The sequence below is a fragment of the Hemitrygon akajei genome, chromosome 5, assembly GCF_048418815.1.
Source record: "Hemitrygon akajei chromosome 5, sHemAka1.3, whole genome shotgun sequence".
Lineage (NCBI taxonomy): Eukaryota > Metazoa > Chordata > Chondrichthyes > Myliobatiformes > Dasyatidae > Hemitrygon > Hemitrygon akajei.
The window spans coordinates 187,283,421-187,301,357 of NC_133128.1; the positions used below are offsets into that span (position 1 = coordinate 187,283,421).

Here is a 17,937-nt window from a genome sequence, read left to right on the forward strand (position 1 = left end):
TTGGTAGAGATGTATTTCTCTTCTCCCCCCCCCCCCCCCCCACTGACTTGAGTAATCTGCTGAAAATCAGACCAGTGTTTAGAGACTACAGGAGTTGAAATTAGTCCTTGGTGCATTGTGGGACATACTATGCTTCCAAAATGTCATCATTGATATCAAAGGAATTGGCCTTCAAAAGTGGGACATGCCATTACTCTGTCACCCATTTAGTAATAAAGGTAATCAACGATGAATGTTTCTCCCCTTGCAGTGCAGTATCAGTGAAATTTCAAGCAGTTTGGAAATGCTTTTGAGAAACATTGATCTGGTGCAGTGTTTCCTTTCTCCACAAGGTGGCAGATTTGGGCTAAAATCAGGATCTTTGTCAATTTATACCATCCTCATTTTCTACTTTTCATTTAGACAGTCTTAAGAATTTCTTGTAATTTTGAAAGCTTTGTTATCTCAAACACTTATCCCTTCAGTTGTATTGATGGATTTTTTTTGGTTGAGAAATATCTACTGAAGTTTCTTTGAGTATAACAGTATACAGATACCGTTTTTATTGTTGTGCTTCCAGTGCAGCTGAAGTGGTTTATTTTCAGCAACTTATGCATCGTGGAGTGGCAAGCAAATCCAGCCCAACACTAGCCTCCAGTCCCCAGTCAAACATCGGATTGTTCCTTGTTCTAAGACCTGTCGCATCGATATGCTCTGGGCCTGGACTTGCCATCGAGTTCCAGCCTGCACCCAACTTTTCCAAATCCACCTGGCACTTGGATCAATCAGACCTCGCTCTCGGTGTAGATGGATGGACTCTGAAATTCCTCCGCTGTGACTTTTTTCCACTTCGCACACCCTGACTCCTTCTCAACCATGTCTTGACCTCTCTCCAACCATTTCTGCTCAAATGTGATCCATCAAGATCCATCCAATATCTGTCTCATAATTTTCTACTGTGAGTGTATCGTTGATATTGCTGTCTGTTTTGCTTGAAACCCTTCACTGCAAGCTTTATAACTGTTCATTGCTGTTTCATTTCTAAATATAGAGTCAAGCCACAGTCCCATTCGAGGTAGGCAGAATCAAGTCAATTCATGAACAATGAGAATAGAGAACTTGGAAGATTTGAGAATAACTGAATGAATAATGAAAAGGCTACAGTTTCAAACATGGCAGTCTATTTGAGATTTCATTCTACTCTTGATGTAAAAGGTTGTATCTTGCATTTCCTCATGCGTTGACGTCCATCTTGTCGCACATCAGCTTTAATTACAAAGCAAATTTCACACGAACCTGTTCAATCACTTTGTCAAAAACTTTGAGAACTCATCGAAAAGCTTTCAGAAATCCAAGTGCACTAGGTCCACTGGATTCCCTGAAAACTATTCTAGAACTCAAACAGATTAGTGAAACCTGGCTTTCCCTTCATAAATACATGCAGATTCTACACTATACTAATAATCTTTTCAAGATACACCACAAAACGCTGGAGGAACTCAGCAGGTCAAGCAGCATCTATAGAACTGAATAAACAGTTGACGTTTCAGGTTGAGAACCTTCTTTAGGACCCTTCTTCTTTTCAAGATGTTCTGCCTTTATAACCATCATAGTAGGTTCCTGGGTGGCGGTTTGGAGATACGCCTCCACCAAAGGAGCTTTAAGGTGCCTCTTCCCTCCTCTAGCCTGCGGGTCACCCTTAGGAAGGGTGTAGCACCTGCTTAGCTCCATGGGAGCAGTTGTGGATGGTGTGTGAACGGCTGGTGCATGCATATCACAAGTCCTGGTTATGCAACCACTGATGCCAGGCAATCTCTGAAGGGTATTGATAATGGCTGTGGTCGCCTGACTTGTAAAGACACTTGCCCAGAAGAAGGCAATGGCAAACCAGCTCTGTAGAAAAATTTGCCAAGAACAATCATTGAAAGACCATGATTGCCCACATTATATGGTACCGCACATAATTAGAATGATGAGTAGGTTCCAGCATTTGCCCTCCCATTGGCCTTAGACGAATAGGTTGGTAGTTCCATGATTTTTCTCTCTCTCTTTCTTAAATAGTGTGGTCACATTTGCTGCCTTCCAGTCCAGAGGGACATTCAAGATCCTGCAGAAACTTGGACATTTTAACCAGAGCAACTCTATCTCCAAATCTTTCAAAAGATGCTTCCTACTTTCATTCCTACATTACCTTTCCAATTATAAAATTATACATTTTTAATATTAAAAAATGCTTTTTTCCCCATTACCTAAACATCTCTACTTGTGGTTCAGCTTTGGCCTTTCTGGAAGCACTCTTAAAATGCTTGTTGAGAAAAATATGTTCCAGCTGCTGCGTTTCATATATTAAAAAGTAAGCAAAGTAAAACTAGTCATGTGACGTTGGTCATTGAAGTCAAGATGATTTTATCTGACAAATCAAATCGCGTTTAATTGCTTTTCTTATTATTTAATCTAGGACATTAGCCAGTGCCATCCAGGAGGAAGCAGTCAGACCCATTTCCAAAATGTTGGATGAGCATTCTAAAAGAAGGAAGTCAGTATGTATTTCCTTTTCCTACAGACTGAACGTATGTCTCTTTATCTTTTTTTTTTGGTGTTGAGTTATTTATTTCTAATTTGAAGTTTGCATTAATTTCTCAATGTTTTGTCCACTTTTGAACTTCAAACTTTCATATCAGATGGATAATGCAGTTGAAAAGTCCTCAAAGCTTGTTACAGGCAACTGGAATCAACAGATTCAGGTACAATTTATCATTTTAACATTTGTCTCAAAGATGCCCATCTTGCATGAAACATGGCACAAAATCATTTGGAAATCAAAATGGAAATTAATTCTACTAGCATGGTTGTTTTTTAACATACAATTATTTATTTATTTGAGATACAGCATAGTATAAGCCCTTTGAGCTGTGCCACCCAGCAGTCCCCTGATTTGACATGAGCCTAATCACAGGACAATTTACAATAACCAATTAACCTACCAGTTGGTAGGTCTTTTGATTGTGGGAGGAGAACAGCTTACAGGCAGTGGCGTGAATTGAACCTGGGTACCTGGCACTGTAAAGCTTTGTGCCAGCCACTATGCTACTGTGCCACCCCTGTATTGTTAAGCATAATTTGTAAACTGTGTATTCTGAGATTAATGATTCTAAAAAAAAATACACATTTTCTTGCTTTATCAAATGTTGTCATCAGAGACAGACAGCCTTGTGCATTCACCACTTTATAATTCCAAGTATAATTAGTTGGAATGTTACCACATTACAGTGCAAGAAGAAAGTGATGGGGCTTACCAAAGACCGTGAAGCCATATTTCGTGCTGTGGAAAACAACAAGCAAATAGTATCTGAAAAAGAGAAAAATAAGGTTTTTGATTCTTATATTTAAAGTAATTAAATTCAGCACCATCTTGCTGTTTTCTTTTTAATGACATCCAATATAATTAAAATAATTTTATTATAATGATTTACTTAACTTTATTGTTTGGTTATAGGTCTTTAGCATTGTAAGTTTCTGTGGCTAGAAATGGGATTGTTTGGCTCCTGATTATTGTAATTTATATATAGAAGTGGTATGCATTAAAATATAGAACAGTGTTTCACTGCATCTGTATAAGGAATTCAAGAACTGATATTATACCTTTAGGTGTTGGTCCCGTAAAACCTGATTGTCCATTCAATATCTTCACTGGGAGAAAAACATCGACCTTTCCCACATTCATTCCTGATTTGTGCAGTATGTTAGAAATTGAATTTATAGGGAATTGACTATGTTATGCAGAGCCCAGTCAGAATTGGGTTTAATATATAAAATATAATACGTTAAATTAAATAAGTAGTGCAAAAAAGTAGGGAAGAAGTGTTCTTCAGTTCAGTCTCTATCAGAAATCTCATGGCAGAGGGGAAGGAGCTGTTCCTGAATCATTGAGTGTTTGCCTTCAGGCTCCTGTGCCACTTCCTTGATGGTAGCAATGAGACGAAAACATGTCCTGGGTGATGGGGGTTGGGGGGTCCTTAATGATGGATGCCACCTTTTTGAGGCATCACTTCTTGAAAATGTCCTGATTGTTGGGGAGGCTAGTGGCCAATATGGAGCTGACTGAGTTTACAACTTTCTGCAGCTTATTTCAATCCTGTGCATTGTCCCCACACCTCCACCTATACCAGACGATGATGCAGCCAGTTTGAATGTTCTCCATGGTACATCTGTAGAAATTTGAAAGTATTTGGTGACATACTAAATCTCCTCAAACTACTAATGAAATATGGCTTCTGCCATGCCTTCTTTTGTAACTGTGTCGATATGTTGGGCCCAGGACAGATCCTCAGAGGAAATTGCTCAGTCTTTCCACTTCTGATCCCTCCATGGGGACTGGTTTGTGTTCCCTTGACTTGCCCTTTCTGAAGTCCACAGTCATTTATTAGATCTTAATGATGTTGAGTGCATGGTGGTTGTTGCAACACCACTCAACTAGCTGATGTATCTCGCTTCTGTCCGCCCACAGTGTCTGTGTAGGGATGTATGATGAGAGTCAATCAAATTGTGAGTTAAATGTATTATATTTTCTTAAATAACTATTCATTGAACTTTAAAATGTAAATACGATATTTACAGTTTATGTGAATTGATGCAAGGTAAAGATATTTTTGTTACATGTTGGAGTGATTCTATTTATGCTATCAAATGTTTGCTGCTAATGGTTCAATTCTGCAGCTGCAAAAGAAGCTGAAAAAATCAACGGAGATGCTGTCAAAAGTAGACCAACAATATTATGATCTGAACAGAGCAGGTGAAGACATCAGGTTGAAATGGGAATCTGTGTTTGAACAGTCTTACCAGGCAAGTAATAAGTGTCTTCAAAAAAACTGTTGAAAAGATTGCATGATCAATACAAAAACATTAATCAGGAACTTAAAGAAATTTTGGAAGTAAACAAACTCCTACAAAGTATTAATGGTTACCTATTCATTTCCTAACAATTTCAATGGAAACTGTATTTTCATTTAGTTCTACTCACCAATGTAATTATTAATCACGAGGGACTCTAATTAGCACCTAGGCCAGGCAAACTCTATAAGTATTAGTAATACTGTAAGACCATAAGATATAGGAGCAGAATTTCCACCATTTCATCATGGCTGATCCATTTTCCCACTCAGCCCCTATTTCCTGCCTTCTCCCCGTATCCCTTCATGCCCTGACTAACCAAGAATCTACCAACCACTGCCTTAAACGTATCCAGTTATTTGGCCTCCTCAGCCATCTGGGCAAACAAATTCCTGAGATTCACCACTCTCTGGCTAAAGAAATTCCTCCTCATCTCTGTTCTATAAGGGCCACCCCTCTATTCTGGGTTCTCTGGTTTTAGACTCTCCCACCATAGGAAACATCCTCTCCACATCCAGTCTATCGAGGCCTTTCAACATTTGATAGGTTTCAATGAGGTCACCCCTCATTCTTCTGAATTCCAGTGAGTACAGGCCCAGAGTCATCAAGTGCTTCTCATAAGATAAGCCTTTCAATCCTGGAAAAAGAATTTTGGGATATATATTGTATACATTTCTCTGACATTAAATGTACCTATTGAAACTTATTGAATCGTTTTCATGAACCTCCTTTAAAACCTTTCCAATATCAGCACATCCTTTCTTAGGTAATGGGTCCAAAACTGCTCACAACACTGAAAGTGAGGCCTCACCAGAGCTTTATAAAGCCTCAGCATCACATCCTTGTTATGATGGACAAATTCACAGAATGTAGTAGAGATGGTTTTCAAGATCATTATATAATAAACTTTACATCAAGATTGTGGGTGATCTAATTCAATTCAAAGCTAAGACCTTAAAGTAAACCACAAAGGTACGAGGCATGAATTGGTTTGGTAGATTGGGAAACTACAATAAAACCGATAAAGGTAAGTAAATAATGTTAAACATTTAAAGAATGAATACATAGTCTATGACTGACAGATATATCTACAAAAGTCTTGGGCACATATCCTGTATATAATTAGGATGCCGAAGACTTTTACGCAGTACTGTCAACATGGAGTAAAGACGTTCTATAATCAGTGAGCGGGAAGAGCGGCCAAGTATAACATATCCACATTTACTATGAGGATGGCGGGGAAGATGCAGAAAGGCTTCTTGTGGTTATTGATGAAACGTGGTAGATGGAACATTACGGGAGGAGAGAGTGTGAGGATATCCACTTTGTCAGGAAAACAAATGGAAAAGCAAAAGATTTATTTTTGGTAAGAGAGATTGAAATAAATCTTAAGGTACCTGGATAGACCTGGCCAAATGTAAACCATTGGCCATACAAATGCACAAACCACAGGTGCACTGAACAAGTTGGAATGTATGTAGTGTGTTGCCCTTTATGCAAGAGGAATTGAATGCAAAAGGAAAAGAATCTTAACTAAATTTTGCTAGAAATTGCATCTGTAATATTAGGTACACCTGATATAGTTAAGGAAAGAAAATTGACAGAGCTTTGAGGGGCACCATAAAGATTCATTGGATTTATACAAGCAAACTGGGTTAATATGTTCTATCATTCAAAATGAGGCTGATCTCATTTGAAATGAGCAATATTGTTACACAGCTTGACGCTGGACAAGCAAAGATTATGTGATTAGCTGAGATGTGTTGCCAATCTCAAAACAGGAAGTTGGCCATTCAGGACTGAGTTTCCTCATCTAGAGCAGGTTTCCCAACCTGGGTCCCTTGCTAAATGGTATTCGTCCATGGCATAAAGAAAAAAAGATTGGGAACCCTTGGTCTAGGATGTAACCAATCTTTAAATTTCTGCACCGAAGGAATTGTAGAGGCTCAGTTGCTGAGTATATTCACTACAGAGATGGATAGGCTTTTGGATATTGAAGGAATTGAGGAATATGGTTTAAGTGTAGGAAAGTGCTGCTGAGGCCTTACTAAATGACGGAGTTGGTACAAGGTACAGCAGTGGAGAGGTTAGCACAACACAGTACGGGCAACCCAGATTCAATCACTGCTGCTGCCTGTAAGGAGTCTGTATCTTCTTCCCCACGACTAAGGTGGGTTTCCACCCACAGTCCAAAGACACGCTGTTTAGTAGGTTAAATGGTCATTGTAACTTGTTCCGTGATTAGGTGAGCATTAAATTGGGGATTTGCTGGCCAGTGTGGCTCCAAGGGATGGAAGGGCCTATTCCGTGCTGTGTATCTATCAATCAATCAATAAAGAAATGAAATGAGCTTTTGGCCTTAAGGCCATCCAAGTTTACACTCTGCAGTCAGAAAGTGAAGCAGTGAACATGTCCACACATTTCTCTTTTTTGGATTATTGAATATGGAAGATTTTCCAGAAGCAATATTTCCTGTCAGATACTAAAGGCTTGTAGATGGGTCACCATAGTTGTTTCCCAAGCTGTTTATAAGACATAAATGGATTAAGGTTATCCCCCCCCCCCCCCCCCCCCCGATGTCTTTCTTTGTCACAAAATGAAATTGATTAACTCCAAAGGGATTATTTGATTTAATTAGACCATACACATGGGAGCTGCTGTTGTGGATTCTTCCTCAATTTTTTTTTTACTTCAAGGCGTAAACCTCTGCTGGTAATGCCTCTGAATTTCAAACAAAAACGTAATAGACTCTGCCTTGTTAGGTGGAATTTCTGCCCTACAGGCTTGTTGAAGCCTGAATAAGCTCTAGGCTTTGCATTATACAAGACTTTCAGTATACAATTGGTGATTGATAAGTTCATGCCCCAAGGTAGAAGGAGTCAATTTTAGAAAACCTAGCACATTTATTTTTCAACATAGTCCCCTCCTACATTGACACACTTAGTCTAGTGGTCACGGAGCATATGGATCTTGGACTTCCAGAAAGTGTCCACAGATGGGTTATACAGCTCCCGTTACATGCACATGCAGTTCAACTCTTTGAGTGATTATGCAGAAAGTTTGATTAATAACTCATCTCCTTCTACCTTAGGCCACGAACTTATCAATCACCCCTGATGCGTTATTCAAACTTTCTGTATAATCACTCAGAGTTGAACTGCATGTGCGTGTAAAGAGAGCTGTATAACTCATTTCATCTCATCTCCACAAACTTATCAACCACCCCTCGTATGAGGAATTGCAAATGTACCTGTTGTTAACATTGAATGTTCCTGTTTCTGACATGGTGGGTGTTAGAAACCACCTTTTAAATACTTTTTGTAAGATGAAATAATGTAAAACTAAAGTTGTAGTTTAATCATTTGGACTCCTTAACAAACTTGTGTACTTTTCAGTAAGTGGTAGTTTGTCCCCACTCACTGGCAGAAAGCGGCATAGCAGTTAAAGGATCACCTTTCTCATTTTTCATTGGCTAAGTACATTACCTGCGTGATGTAACTGGGCAATTATTGGTTTATTTTATCTAAGGAATTTCTCTTACCTTGATTATGAAAGTGATGGATTTTTCATAGGCGCAATCTTTCATTTTTATCTTCAGCTTGTGACCGCTTTTCATTCATCTTCGCTTTGTTTCCCAGCTCTTTATTTAGTTTGCTTAGTTTTTGTATGTTTGTTTGTACTTTTAAAATAAACAATGGTTAAGAATTTAAGACTGCTTACCATTCTTGACTCCTGCATCCGAAAATAAACAGAGATCCTACATAGGAGAAGATCATTGATAAAACCAGAACTCGGTAGTACCCAGAGAGGAACTGTCAAATTTGTTTGGGTCAGTGAAGGCTGAGTGAGCAGAGTTATTTTTCTTTCTGTTAGGCAGTGGAGCGTTTATTATGCTTAGCTTTACCAAGGGCTGTTAAAAGCTACACTCAATGAAATGCTGCCTTGTTCTCAACAGTAATCTCTCCCATCTTCTCTCTAAAATCCAATTCTGTTGCACAAATTTGAAGCAGGACTTTGAGACCTGGGACAGAGTGGTCCTAGTGGAACCCAGTCTGAGAAACAATGTGCAGATTATTGAGGGGAAAGTATTACTTTTTAACACTGATTGTGATCCATTCCAGGTGCTACACATTACCCAAAAGTGACCTGCAGACTAGCAGAGGAAAGGAGCGCTTTACACCTTTACTAGAGACATTTCTCCACCCCACCTTCCCATGTTATTGCTTTGCACCTTTTTAATGAATTATCAAACATAATTATGAATTATGTTTCCTATGTTGAGGGATTCTAAGACCAGAAGACACAGCCTCAGAATAGCGGAACGTCCATTCAGAACGGAGAAGAGGAGGAATTTCTTTAGCCAGAGAGTGGTGAATCTGTGGAATTCATTGCTGCAAGTAACTGTGGAGGCCAAGTCATGAGGTATATTTAAGCCAGAGGTTGATAGGTTCTTGATTAGTCAGGGCTTGAAGCGATACTGGGAGAAAGCAGGAGACTGGTGCTGAGAGGAAAATGGATCAGCCATGATGAAATGGCAGAGCAGACTCAATGGGCTAATTGCCTAATTTTGCTCCTATATCAAATGGTCTTATGGTGTTAACGGTTGCAAACACTTCAGCCACGACCTTTGTACGTGTGCTTGATTCCACCATCATTGAGGATGATAGTTCTTAGAGAAAATTGTGCACATTGGCTCACTACTTGTATAAGTATTTCAGAGCTGGTATTGTAATGATGTTGTGTAGACTCTACTGCTCTGTAAGAAATGTACAGTATACTCCCATAATCAAAAGTGATCTTGATAAAATACTGTTTATTGAGCAGTAATAATTGACAGGGACAGTCAAGAAACCTGCCCTAGTCTCTTTGGAATCATGCCATGGGATCTTTCTCGTTCACCCAAGTGGACGAATAAATCCTTTGTTTAACATCTCGGGAAAGATGACATATTTGAAATAAGGCCGTAAGACTTAGGCCATTCTGCCCATTGAGTCTACTCTGCCATTCTATCATTGCTTATTTATTATCCCTCTCAATCTTACTCTCCTGCTTTCTCCCCGTAACCTTTGACGATCTGAGTAACCAAGAAACTATCAACCTCTGTTTTAAATGCACCCAATGACCTGGCCTCCACAGCCACCTGTGGCAACAAATTCCACAGATTCACCACCTTCTGGCAAAATAAGTTCCTCTTAATTTTGATTCTGAAGGATGTACTTCTATTCTTAGGCTGTGCCCTCTGGTTCTAGACTTTCCCACTACGGGAAACATCCTTGCCACATCCACTCTATGTAGGCCTTTCAGTATTCGATAGGTTGCCCTCATTCTTCTAAACTCCAGTGAGTACAGGCCCAGAATCATCAAACATTCCACTTATCTTAACCCTTTCATTTCTGGGATCATTCTTGTGAACCCCCTCTGGACCCTCTCCAATGCCAGCACATCCTTTCTTAGATAAGGGGCCCAAAACTGCTCACAATACTCCCAAGTACAGTCTGACCAATGTCTTATAAAGCCTCAGCATTACACTGTTGCTTTTATATTCTAGACCTCTCATAATGAATGCACTCAATGTCAGCCTACTCTTCCAGTCTGTGGGGCTTTAATCCACAACCTTGTCATTCAGAGGCAAGAGTACTATCAATTCAAAGTACATTTATTATCAATGCATGTATGCAGTATACTACCCTGAGATTCTTCTACCCCACAGGCATGAAGCAAACTATGGAACCGATTCAAAGAAAAACATCAACCTTTCCATCCCCTATATGCAAAATAAAAACACATCATGCAAACAGCAACAAAAAAAGAGTGAAAAACACAATATCAAAAGAGTCCAGACATACTCAGTTCAGTTCAGTGTTTGTTATCGGCAGGCCGTTCCAATTCAAATTGAAGTCACAGGCAAACAAAGAAAGGACAGCAGATACCTTTTCCCCCAAAAAATTACTGAACTCAAAGTGTTTGCATTATAATTGGTTGTTTCATTGTCACTGGCTTTTCTTCAGATTTATTTAATCAAGTGAATTTAGATTTTTCCATGCTGGTGTAGAGGATTTTAACATGCCACACATGATAGCTCACAGATCTAAGAATTGTTATTTTCTTCTTCCTAACAGGTAATCCATGATTTGGAAAAAGAGAAAATAAAACTCCTGTCTAATATCTTAAATAAATACAGCCAGCATATCAATTGCTTTGGAAGAACACTAATAGAAGTAAGGGTAGTATAATAAACTATTAAAGTTAATTACTGGAGTTAGAGGGAAAACTGCAGTTGGGCAATATTGTAAGCAATTTTGAAATCTTGATGTATTTCTGTGAAGATAAATCATATTTTGTTTGTTGTCATACAGCGTCAAATGCAAATTCATCAAGTTGTACAAAACGTCAGTGTTGATGAGGATATTCAGTCATTGTTGGATAATGCATCCATTTTATCAGATGAGAACAAAATAGGATTTCTGCTGACAGATTATTATGTAAGTATTACTGTGTTATTCAGTATTAGCATATATTTCACCATTTTGCACTACCTGCATTATGAATGTAAAAAATTAAAAATTAATGAAATAATTGAAGGAAAGTATCCTGTTATCCTGGACACTAAATAAACCAAAGCTGTTTGGTGGATACGAGTCCCAAGTTATGGAACTCCTCACATCAACCACTTGTTGGTCCCAGGATGAACCTCATTACACCATTTGGTATCCCCGGAAGTTATTATTTGGCTGTGGAGGCCAGATTATTGAGTATATTTAAAGCAGATGTTGATAGGTTCTTAATTAATAAGTGTCAAAGAAGATGGGGAGAAGGCACTCAGTGCTATCATCCGCTCAAAAGTAACCAGTAAGCTTCAATACCTCCTGTGCGACTGGATCCTCTACTTCCTCACTTGCAGACTCCCCAAGTCAGTTCAGATCGACATCTCCACTATCTCTGCCAGCACAGGTGCATCATGAGCCTGTGTGCTTAGCTCTCTGCTCTGCTCACTCTACACTTCTGACTGTGAGACTAAGCACAGCTCCAATGTCAGATTTGAGTTTGCTGACGACACCACTGTCATTGGCTGAATCAAAGGTGGCGAATCAGCATATAGAAATGAGTTTCGAAATCTGGCCGAGTGGTGCCATAACCATAACCTTTCACTCAATGTCAGCAAACCTTCACTGGGGGGGGAGGAGACAGAGGATTTGTCCTGGGTCGTGCATGTAAGTGCCTTACAATAAAAGCACGGCAGCACCTCTACTTTTGAAGAAGTTTGTGAAGAGTCAGCGTGTCATCTTAAAAATCTGACAAACTTCTATAGAAGTGGAGAGTATATTGACTGGCTACATTATAGCTTGGTATGGAAACCATGCCAATGAATGGAAGAGTAGTTTATACTGCCCGGTTCATCACAGGTGAAACCCTCCCCAGAATTGAGCATATTCACATGGAGTGCTATTGCAGAACACCCCCCTCTTCTCTCTTCTCACTGCTGCCATCAGGAAGCAGTTACAGGAGCCTCAGGACCCACACCACCAGGTTCGGTAAGTTATTACCCTTCAACCATCAACAACCTACAGGCTCATTTTTGAGGACTCTAATTCATGTTCTTGATATTTATTGCTTATTTGTTTATGGTTATCTTTTTATTTTGCATTTATACAGGTTGTTGTCCTTTGCACATTGGTTGATGTCCGTCCTTTAAGGGGTGATCTTTCATTGATTCTATTGTGTTTCTTGTATTTACTGTGTATACGCGGACAAAAATGAATCTCAGTGAGGCATATGGTGACAAATATGTACTTTGACAATAAATTTACTTTGAATTTTGAAGGCATGAGAATGGGGTGAGGGGTATAATAAATCAGCCATAATGGAATGACTGAGCAGATTTGATGGGCTGAATGGCCTAATTCTGCCCCTAAGTTTTATGGTCTTGGGATCTATAGTTGGCCATTCTGGGATAGTATAAGAGATGAGTCTCAGTCTCAACATGGCATTTGGGGAATTTAAATTCAAGTAAGTATGCTGAATTTAAAACTAATATTGGTAATCATAATCTCATAACTATCCAATTATTATTTTTAAAATAGCTATTGGGTTCATTAAGATTCCCCTTCTTGCCCAGTCTCCTGTATACAACTAGTATATGACTCCTGAACACTGCAATGGGGTTTACTCTTCATTTTCTCAGTTCAAAAGTAATTTAGGATGGACTAATTTAGGCTGGCCCTGCTGTTCATGTTCTGAAAAGTAGAATACTTTTCTGGAGAAAAGGAAATTATTACTTCAAAGTTCAAAAGTAAATTTATTATCAAAGTACATTTATCACCATATACAACCCTGAGATTTGTTTTCTTGCAGGCATACTAAATAAATCCAATAACCATAAAAGAATCAATTAAAGACCATGCCAACAGGAACAACCAGGATGCAAAAAACAATCTGCAAATACAAAAAGAAAAAATGAAATAATTAATAAATAAGCAATAAATATCGAGAACATGAGATGAAGAGTCCTTGGAAGTGAGTCCATAGGTTGTGGGAACAGTTCAGTGAAGTTATCCCCTCTGGTTCAGTAGACTGCAGGTTGAGGGGTAATAACTGTTCGTAAACCTGGTAGTGTGAGTCCTGAGGCTTCTGCACCACTTTCCTGATGGCAAAAGCAAAAAGAGAGCTTGGCCAGGGTGGTGGGGGTCCCTGATGGTGCTGCTTTCCTGCAACAACACTCTTTGTAGATATGCTCAATGGTTGAGAGGGCTTTACCCAAGATGGACTGGGCCGTATCCACTACTTTTTGTAGGGATTTCTATTCAAGGCCATTGGTGTTTCCCTACCAGGCTGTGTCTGCATTCTATGTTATTTTGATTTCAAAAACTACAATCAGAAAGTCAATCACAGTATAATTGGTGGTTTAAGGAAATACAGCCTGATAATACAAAATGGATTACAAGTCTGGTTGTCTTTCCTACGTTACAAAAATGACTATAGTTACTTGAAGAGAGTTTGATGGGATGATGGAGAGGATGGATGTAAATATAACATTTTCTCAAAATGCAGTGCCTCTGCTTCCTTAGGTGTCTACAGATTCATGACATCTGAAACTTTGACAAACTTGTATAGAATTGTAGTGGTGAGTATATTGACAGCCTAATATAAAATCGCCAATGCCTTTGAACAAAAGGTAGTGATTTGGCCCAGTATATCACGAGTAAAGACTTCCCAATCATTGAGCACATGTACATGAAACTCTGTCGCAGGAAAGCAACATCCATCAGAGATCCTCACCACCGAAGTCACGCTCTCTTCTCACTACTGCCATCAGGTAGAAAGTACAGGAGCCTCAGGTTCAAGAACAATTACTTACCCCTCAACCATCAGGCTCTTGAATAAATGGGGATAACTACACTTACTTGCCCCATCATTGAAATGTTCTCACAACCAATAATCCAACTTCAGGTACTCTTTATCCCATGTTCTCATTATTTATTTACATTTGCATTTGCAGAGTTTATTGTCTTCTCCACTCTGGATAATCTTTCTTTGATCCTGTTATAGTTACTAATTACATTTGCAGAGTATGATCACAGGAAAATTAATCTCAGGGTTATATCCGGTGACATATATGTACTACGATAATAAAATCTACTTTGATCCTTAAAAATAGGAGGAAGATGGTAGGAACAGTATGGATGAGGGGAGGAGGAAGACTGGACTATCGCTGAAAATCCAAAGGCTTCAAGAGGACATAGACAAACTAAAGAAAGGCCAACAAGGTTGCAATGACCCTGATTTTCCTCTAAAATTGCACAATTTGTATTAGAATAAACAAGTTCTGAAACAAAGGATATTTATTCTGGACACTTTACAGGTTTAGAGAAGATGGTTAGAACAAGTTTCAGAAATCCATCATTTTCAGATTCAAAACCTGATGAAGCAACTGCGTCAATGAGAGATGAGGTATTCTACCGATATTTGATAGAAAATGGTATGATAAATGAAAGAGCTATAAGAAAACAGATTAAAGAGTTACAATAATTAATATCACCACAGATTAATTAGATAAATGGTACTTGTTTGTAAACAAATCCATTGTAGTTATAAATATGAATGTTGTTTTTCTTGTTGAATTTAGATCAGTTTTATTTTTTGGTTACATTTACCTGATATGCAATATGTAGATTCTGAATCTGCCTCTACAGCCACTGGAGGACCCACCGATAGACAACCCCTTAGGAAAACTTTTTACTCAACTCGAGTGATCCTTAAGAATTGTGAAATAAATTATCTATTCATACTCTGTAAGACTGATCATTAACCAGAATTAAATGAAAATAACAAATCCAGTATATAGATCTGCTATCTAAAACTAAACCTAGACTCCAAATGGAAACAGTGTGAGAGTTTCTCCAGAATAGCTTATTCTGCTTTGTTCCAGTGTCGCTGAGCTCTTAACTTGTACTTTCACGTCCAGCGGCATTGTGGGTGTGAAAAGAAACTGCCTTGTACTGCTATTTGTCACTGTGGGAATGATGCTAAGTTTATAGTCATAGTAATAGAAAGGTACAGCATAGAAACAAGCCCTTGAGCCCATCTAGTCCATGACAGAACCTTTAAACCTGCTCCCATCGATCTGCATCGGGTCCATACCCCTACCATCCACACTTCGCTTAAATGTTGAAATCAAGCTAGCATGCACCACTTGCACTGGAAGCTTATTCCACACTCTCTCGACCCTGTGAGTGAAGGTTTCCCCACATGTTCCCTTTAAACTTTCACCCTTAACCCATGACCTCTGGTTGAAGTCCCCCCCCCTCCCAACCTCAGTGGGAAAGCCTGCTTGCATTTACTCTATCTCTACCCCTCAATTTTGTACACCTCTATCATATCTCACCTCAGTCTTCTACGTTCCAAGAAATGAAGTCCTAACCTATTCAATCCTCCCTTATTACTCAGGTCCTCCAGACCTGGCAACATTCTTGTAAGTTTTCCCTGTACTCATGCAACATTATTTACATCTTTCCTGTAGGTAGGTGACCAAAACTGCACATAATACTCCAAATTAGACCCAATCATTTTTTTTTATACAACTTCATAATATCCCATCTCCATGTGCTATTAATTTGCATGGCACATAAATGTGCTATTATTGCACATTTATCTGTTCAAGAATGTAATTAAATTTAAATATAATCGATATCATAAGTGAGTTTCTTACAAGATTAGTGATCTAAACATAAAATATTGTGCCCACATTATATATTTATATTTTTTGATTGGACTGTATTTTAATTTCTACCTGTAGTCGACGCTGAAACTAACACTGTTGGAAGTAAATCTCTACAAACTTACATCATCTGTGGCAGAACTAGAAGGAAATTCCAAGCCTTTTCATCCACTGAGTGATAACATCACTAACTGGAAAGATAAGGTTAGTTCTTGTTCAAATTAACAGCACAACTGTCACAATACAAGTAGCAGCTGTTGGTGCGGGTGGGGGGGGGGGGGGGTGGTGGATACGGTGTGGTGGAAGGAACAAAGTTTCAGGTCAAGACCCTGCGCCAGGACTTGGGTGGAGAGGAACGATGGCCAATAAAGCGAGAAGGCAGCGAAGAGTGAGACAGAAGGGGTGGGGAAAAGGTGGAGTCTGGAGATAGATGAAGGTGGGTAATAGGTGAAAGCAGACAAGGGAAAATAAAAAAAGGCAGGTTGCACATGGAGCTAAGTGGGGAGGGTAAAGACAGTGACAGAGGCTGCAGGGTGACAAGCAGGGACCCAAAGGTTACAAGTGCGGGGGGGGGGGTGCGAGGGTGTGGGTGGAGGTTGTGGAAACATGGAAAGAAAGGGTTACATAATATTGAACACCTCTATGTTCGTAATAGTGGGTTGTAGACTACATTGGGCAGATGGGAGTTGGGCCTCCCAGTGGCAGTGAAAAAGGAAAGGTCACTATGGGAGTTGAAATGGCATGCACCAGAGAACTCGGGATGGTCGTCAGAGTGCAAGTACTCTGCAAACTGGTTACTTGATAATGTCGAGGTAGAGTGTGCTTTAAGAATGCAGTAGATGAGATTGGGAGATGCATGTGAATCTTTGCCTCACCTGGAAGGGCTGGTTAGAACCTTGGATGGTGAAGAGGAACAAGCACTACACCTCCTGTGGTTGCAGGCAAACATGCATGGGATCAGGAGGATTGGGAGAGCATCGTCTCTGCAAGTGCTAAGTTGTTGGGAAGGGAAGTAGTTTAGTCATGCTAAGACCAGTAGAAAGGATCTTGGTGTTGGGTCAATAAAGGCCTTTGTTAGGCACTCAAAACCATGCCTGGATTCTTAGATATATTTCAATTGAGTATAGTGGTATTGGGGTGCAGATATGTCTCTACTAAAGGAGGTTTAAGGTGCTCCTTCCCTCCACTAGCCTGCAGATCACTCTTGGGCAAGGTGCAGCAGTTGCTTAGTTCCCTGATCAGGGTCACGTGAAGCCATGGGAACAGGTGATGGACGGGCATTTGAACAGCTGATGCATATCACAAGTTCTCACACCACTGACACCAAACAATCTCAGTAGAGGATTGATAATAGCTAGGGTATCCATCTTAAGACACTCTCCAGAAGTAAACAATGGCAAAGTACTTCTGCAGAAAAATTTGCCAAGTACAATCCCAATTGCTTACATCATACGACATGGCACACAATGATGACATCTTCTCAATGTATGCTATAAGACCAATCAGTCTGTAGCAGTGGTGGAGGCAGATACAATAGGGTCTTTTAAGAGACTCCTGGATAGGTACATGGAACTTAGAAAAATAGAAGGCTATGGGTAACTCTAGGTAATTTCTAAAGTAAGTACATGTTCAGCACAGCATTGTGGGCTGAAGGGCCAGTATTGTGCTCTAGGTTTTCTATTTTTCTATAACAACAATGATCGTAGACCACAGTAATGGGTGCAATTACAAGACAAACAGTATTAGTTGAGAATGGTATTTTAAACATATTAAAGTTCAATTCAAAGATATAATTTCCATAGAGTACAGTGAATGTTTACCATCCTGATTTCCAGGATGTGGGATTATCCCAA

At 39.4% G+C, this 17,937-nt stretch overlaps 1 protein-coding gene across 2 annotated transcripts in view; it reads left to right on the top strand.

Moving 5' to 3' along the window:
* nostrin (nitric oxide synthase trafficking) overlaps positions 1 to 17,937 on the top strand; it is a 51,732-nt gene that overhangs the window by 30,512 nt on the left and 3,283 nt on the right. For both annotated transcript variants that reach the window (XM_073047478.1, XM_073047479.1), the window contains 9 exons: positions 2,438 to 2,519; positions 2,661 to 2,723; positions 3,250 to 3,348; positions 4,696 to 4,821; positions 10,989 to 11,087; positions 11,226 to 11,351; positions 14,525 to 14,633; positions 14,729 to 14,817; positions 16,163 to 16,288. In XM_073047478.1, the coding sequence (XP_072903579.1) occupies positions 2,438 to 2,519; positions 2,661 to 2,723; positions 3,250 to 3,348; positions 4,696 to 4,821; positions 10,989 to 11,087; positions 11,226 to 11,351; positions 14,525 to 14,633; positions 14,729 to 14,817; positions 16,163 to 16,288 (919 nt within the window). The remainder of the gene's footprint in view (positions 1 to 2,437; positions 2,520 to 2,660; positions 2,724 to 3,249; positions 3,349 to 4,695; positions 4,822 to 10,988; positions 11,088 to 11,225; positions 11,352 to 14,524; positions 14,634 to 14,728; positions 14,818 to 16,162; positions 16,289 to 17,937) is intronic.